General features: G+C 44.0%; 1 protein-coding gene across 1 annotated transcript; it reads left to right on the top strand.

Moving 5' to 3' along the window:
• Positions 1 to 245: 245 nt before the first annotated feature.
• On the top strand, positions 246 to 890 carry LOC139837806 (uncharacterized). The gene has a single exon (XM_071827089.1). It carries the CDS (start codon positions 246 to 248, stop codon positions 888 to 890), a length of 645 nt encoding a protein of 214 aa, XP_071683190.1.
• Positions 891 to 6,546: the final 5,656 nt, after the last annotated feature.

The raw sequence follows: 6,546 nt of genomic DNA on the forward strand, positions 1-6,546 counted from the left end.
CTGGACTTGGGGGAGCTTTCAAGTTCCCGCTCGTTCCTTGAGCGGATCGTCGCTGAGTGTCTCCCACTCTACCGAGCCGTCACGCGGGTGACGGTGGTCTCTGGCTGCTCCACCTCTTTTTGGCATGACAGGTGGCTACCCGGGGGACCGCTAGCGACGCGGTTCCCTGCTCTGTACTCCCACTGTACCCGTCCCTAGGCGACCGTGGCGACGGTCGCCCGTCTCGGCATCGCCTTGCGGCCCGCATGACTTCGGCCGCGGAGGAGGAGCTCTCCGTTGCTCTCCGGCTCGCGCACAACGTCACGCTCCGAGACGGTCCGGACCTGAGGTGCATGGACTCCTCCTCAGCGCCACGCTTCTGCACCCGGCAGGCATACCGCTTGCTTTCGTCGAAGCACCCGCTGGACTCCTCGTCCAGTATCTCCTGGGCCCTGCGTCTTCCTTCGAAGGTGAAGCTGTTCGCCTACCTCGCCGACATCGACCATCTGAGTTCTCGCGCCAACCTCTTCACCAAGAGCTGCGCGTCGTCTGCAGGGTGCACAGCCTACCCCTCGACTGCTAGGCACTTATTCTTCGACTGCCCCGTCTCGGCGAGGATTTGGAGACGGCTGGATGTCCCAATCCTAGCTGGGCTGTTTTCGGTCTGGGACCTGCCGGCCCCTTTCCCCCTCACGTTGGACATTTGGCGGGCTGGCGTCGTGGTGACCCTCTGGAGCATCTGGAAGGCGCGCAATGATTTGGTGTTCAACGCCAAGAGCTCTACCTCGACGCTTGTTCATAGGCGGGCTTGCGATGACCTCTCACTTTGGCGATGGTGGTATCGGGTGGCTGACCGTCCCATGATAGACTTGCTTCGATCTTTCATCCTCTCCCGCCTGTGGGATAGCTAGAGTGATCACCCTCTCCTCTCTCTCCAGCATGTACTTCCCCTTGTGTACATACAGATCCTTGGCCTTTTCGAGTAATGGAATAACAAACGGTGGGGAATCCCCCCCCCCCCCCCCATCAACCTCGAAAGAAAAAACTTGCCAAAGATTGAGATGTGTTATTGGGGGTGCATGAAATAGTTAATTGCTTTTGGTAATCATTTGGGCCTCTTTGATGACTCAAATATTATAAAAGATGACAAAATTCTCAAGGGGCTGTGAACGAACTTTTAGTTGGTGTAAAATGTGTTGGCACACATATAAAACTTATGTAGATGAAGCTACAAATGAGGATGCTTGATTCCCATACCCTCCCTCAAGCCGCCTAAAATAACATAGAATTGATCATATTACTGAAGGCGACGGAATAACAACAATTCTATTGAACAATTTTTCATGAACCACAAGCGTATCCTTGGCATTTTTTGACAAAAGGAAATCTAGTGTCAGACATACAACTAATCATGAAGGTTCAATAATAAAAGTCAGAGGGGGCCTAATCATGCATTGGCAGGGACGAGTAAAAGTCACCAAGCCTCTCATATTATATTTGAAAGAAATAGCAACTCTCTATGCATCCATATCCTCGGATTAAAAAAAAATCAGTAAAGAACGTTTTGTTACTCAAAAGATAGAACGACGAAGATATACATCACTATGAATTTATTTAAGTAACACTTCGTCTTTCAAGAGGAGAAATAAAGATGTGGGATGCCATCTTCTCCATCAAGCCACTCACTGTGCGCGTTCCTTGCTTAGCTTATACTTAGTTTAATGCTTTCATGTATTTTTTCTATTTTTCATAGACATTAGTCTGGAGGACGTAAAGCCTTGTATTACCTAGCTGCTAGTCATAGGGGGATTGAGTTTTGTATTTGCTTTCTTTCCCACTTTTTGTGCATCTTTCAAAATGAAAATGCAACAAAAACCAGGAGCAGGAAAACCTACTGCTCAGCCTTAAAGGCTAGCTCCGTCGCTGCTCCTATTAATTAAACTAAGCAATTTTCATACCCGCCAGCTTAATTGGCAGTGATGTTTGCACTGACTAGCGTTATGAATCTGACCGGTCGACGGCCGGCGTGGAGCGGTACGGTGGACTTTTCGCACGCGTTTGAAGAGGAAAAAAAACTCAAAAGCTATAAGCATTATTTTAAATAAGTGTATATTTAGATATATTTTAAGTCAAATTTTACTAACTTGATTTACTCCATCTTGACATGTACTTTAATATAGTGATTGATGTCACATATGCTACTATTTTTGCGTAATAGTTGGGTCAAAATTGAAAATAGTTGACTTCTAAAAAAACATACAATTGTTCATGCACGGAGAAAGTATTTACTCATATAGGTGGCTAGGTGCTGAAACCCACTTGTTCACAAGGCTGAACTGTCGGCTGGCACTTCAGCTCGTACAATTGGCGTGAAATGTTCAAAATAGACTTGTTAAGTGCTGGCTAGTACAATGCATGTTAAATGCACGCGTGTCGTTCTCATCTTGGCTCAGGGAACAAGTATGTGTACATCTTTGGTTCCGGGCAGATCGAGTCCGCTATGCTGATGAGCATCCTGGTCAATGAAACCGAGATTGTTGGTTAAGTATTTCTTAGCCGCCGGTACTGTCTACTAGTGTAGTGTGACAAGTGTGCAGTAAGCAGCTGTGTACCACTGCACATAAAGTCAATATATACTTTTATATTTCCCCCGAAAAAAGAAAAGAGGAAGTCCAGTATTTCAGGTACATGTACTCAGTGGCGAATCTAGGTACAGTATAAAATTTAGGTGCGGCAGAGTCGACTACAAAGACAGAAAGTTCTTATTTAAAATGCGCAGCTTCGATAAACCAAATGGAATCAACAACGCGCTGCTTCCGAGAAAGCTCTCACCGCAAAATGACAAACCATATGAAAAATACGAAAAGTGTATTTGGCTCGTGAGTACCAGTGCTCCTTCTGTTTAAAAAAAATAGAAAATCATACATATTTGTTTCAAAAAAATCTGAAAATAAATCTAGACATAAAAAATGATGTAACCTACGAGCATGTAAAATTTTAATATGAAATTCTTTATATTGTAGACTACATAAAAAAGACAAAATCTGTTGAAATTTGAAGATTTGAAATATGCATACCCAGATCCACACGTTTGTTACTTTTGTGTAGCCCAGAATTTTTTGTATTTAAAATTGAAATTTTGCATGTTTGTGGGGCAATTCATTGGCTACACCATGATTTTTTTTCTAATTTTTTTGAAACACATAAATATTATTTTTATTTTTTCTAAAAGAGCACGAGCACTAGTGCCCAGGAGCACTAAATCTCTGTCCTGAAAAATAGCTCTCTTTTCTTATTTTATCTGAATCTTAAAGCAAAAAAAAAAACCATGATGCCATATCCATATGTGTAAACACAAAAATATTTCTTAAAACTAAATACATTTCGGGTAGTTACTTCTAATTCAAAAGATTCGATTCAAGGGGCCTGGGCCCTGGCTCAATCTCTATGTTTTTTTTATTGCTGCATCTACCTCAACTCACCCACGCAAGACACGTTGATGGTTTTTTTTGGCTTTGCGATAACACATTGACGCTATGCAAGCCGCCTTGACACTAGTAGAGAATAGACCTTTTGTCCAGCACTTCTGGGAGCAATAGTCCCGGTTTTAAAGTAAACCGGGGCTAGTGGGGCCATTGGTCTCGGTTCGTTCGGCGCGGGCGATCCCACCCTATGGTCACAATCCGTTTGGGGTCTTTGGTCCCGGTTTGTATAATAAACCGGGACTAAGGGGGCTTCAGCAGGGAGTGGCAGGCCGTGTTAGGCCTCGAAACCCTTTAGTCCCGGTTTGTATTACAAACCGGGACCAAAGGCCTACTTTAGTCCCGGTATGCCTTAACAACCGGGACAAAGTCTCCATCTGCCTACATATACCTTGCCCCTGCCCAAGTATGAGCCACACTTATTCATTTTTCCACTTCTTATCACAAGAGAGGTGTATGTTGCTTTGCTCTCTTCATATGCACAAGACGTGTTCGATGAAATGCCTAAGAGGTTTTGCCACTTGAGTTCATACAAAACAAGCTACACTTAACTGTCTTTTTTCTTCTCCATCGAGGTTAACAATTTTATCCTTTCATCTGTCATTGATAAAATGCATGTGTGTGTGTGTGTGTGTATATATATATATATACATCGTTTCACTAACCATGATATTCTGTAATGGTTTTTGAGAAGCTTAATATATCATGCAGATGAATCAACAATGGATGTACATTGACCGATGCTTTGACGAGTTCACTTCGGGCATGAGTAATTTTATCGCCGTGGCTGAGGCAAACAAATATGGTGGCTTTATGTATTGTCCATATGTTTACTGTAAGAATGTCGTAAATTAATCTTCCTCGTGTACCATTCACGGCCACCTGCTGCAATCCGGTTTCATGCCCCAGTACAATTGTTGGACCAAGCACGGAGGAAGAGGGGTTATGATGGAAGACAATGAAGAAGAAGAGGATGATGACAACTATCCCATGTTTCTTGAATACGGTGATACTGCAGAGGAGGGTTGTTTTCCATCATAAGGCAATGAAGACAATGAAGCAGAAGATCGATCAAGAGGCACCAGATGAGCCTGCTGACGATCTTAGTCGGGCCATTGCTAATGCAAGGAGAGAATGTGAAACTGAAAAGGAAAGGTTGGACTTCGACCAGATGTTAGAGGATCACAACAAATTGTTATACCCAACTTGCGAAGATGGCCATACAAAGCTAGGTAGCACACTGGAATTGTTGCAATGGAAGGCAAAGAACGGTGTCAATGACTCAGGATTTGAAAAGCTGCTGAAAAAATTAAGAAGAAGCTTCCAAGGGGTAACGAATTGTCCGCCAGTACGTACGAAGCGAAGAAGGTTGTCTGCCCTCTAGGATTAGATGTGCAAAAGATACATGCATGCATTAATGACTGCATCCTCTACCGCGGTGAGTACGAGAATTTGGATGCATGCCCGGTGTGCACTGCATTGCGGTATAAGATCAGACGAGATGACCCGGGTGATGTTGAGAGCGAGCGCCCTAGGAAGAGGGTTCCTGCCAAGGTTATGTGGTATGCTCCTATAATACTATGGCTGAAACATTTGTTCAGAAATAAAGAGGACGCTAGGTTGTTGCGATGGCACAAAGAAGATCGTAAGAAAGATGAGATGTTAAGACACCCTGCTGATGGGTCCTACTGGAGAAAAATCGATAGAGAGTTCCCGTACTTTGCAGAGGATGCAAGGAACTTAAGGTTTGGTCTAAGTACAGATGGCATGAATCCTTTTGTAGAGCAGAGCTGCAACCATAACACCTGGCATGTGACTCTTTGTATCTATAACCTTCCTCCTTGGTTGTGCATGAAGCATAAGTTCATTATGATGTCAATGCTCATACACGGACCGAAACAACCCGACAATGACATTGATGTGTACCTGAAGCCATTAGTCAAAGAACTTCTACAGCTGTGGTCCATACCAGGTGTACCTTTGTGGGAAGAGCGCAAGCAGGAAAAAATTGACCTACGAGCGTTGCTTTTCGTAACCATCAATGATTGGCCTGCTCTTGGTAACATTTCAGGACAGTCAAACAAGGGATAAAATGCATCCACGCACTATTTAGATGAGCTCGAAGGTGACTATTTGGATAAATTTAAGAAGGTCATGTACCTGGGGCATCGTCGATTTCTTAGGCATACCCATCCCGTAAGAAAGAAAGGCAAGCATTACAATGGTGAGGCAGATCACCGGAAGAAGCATGCCCACCGTAATGGTGCTGATATATTTGGTATGGTCAAGGATCTAGAAGTAATATTTGGAAAGGGTCCTGGCGGACGGTCTGTTCCGAATGACGCAGCCGGACACGTGGCCATGTGGAAGAAGAAATCTATATTTTGGTATCTACCCTATTGGAAAGTCTTAGAGGTCCGCTCTTCAATCGATGTGATGCACGTGACGAAAAATCTTTGCGTGAACCTGCTAGGCTTCCTGGGCGTGTATGGGAAGAGAAAAGATACACCAGAAGCACGGGAGGACCCGCAACATATGAAAGACCCCAAAAAACAGCATGAGACAGATAAAGGACGTCATTACTCTAGCTACGCTCTTACAAAAGCAGAGAAGGAAATCTTTTTTGAATGCCTGAGCAGTATCAAGGTCCCGTTTGGCTTCTCCTCCAATATAAAGGGAATAATAAATATAGCAGAGAAAAAAAATCCAGAACCTCAAGTATCATGACTGCCACGTGATAATGATGCAGTTGCTTCCGATTGCATTGAGGGGGCTTCTACCGAAAAATGTTCGAGTGCCCATTGTGAAGCTATGTGCATTCCTCAATGCAATTTCTCAGAAGGTAATCAATCCAGAAATTCAACCGAGGTTGCAGAATGATGTGGTACAATGTCTTGTTAGTTTTGAGCTGGTGTTCCCACAATCTTTCTTCAATATTATGATGCATCTCCTCGTTCACCTGGTCGATGAGATTTCCATTCTCGGTCCTGTGTTTCTACACAGTATGTTCCCCTTCGAGAGGTTCATGGGAGTCTTAAAGAAATATGTTCATAAATGTGCTAGGCCAGAAGGAAGCATCTCCAAG

The sequence above is a fragment of the Lolium perenne genome, chromosome 3 (genome assembly GCF_019359855.2).
Source record: "Lolium perenne isolate Kyuss_39 chromosome 3, Kyuss_2.0, whole genome shotgun sequence".
In the NCBI taxonomy this organism is placed as follows: Eukaryota; Viridiplantae; Streptophyta; class Magnoliopsida; order Poales; family Poaceae; genus Lolium; species Lolium perenne.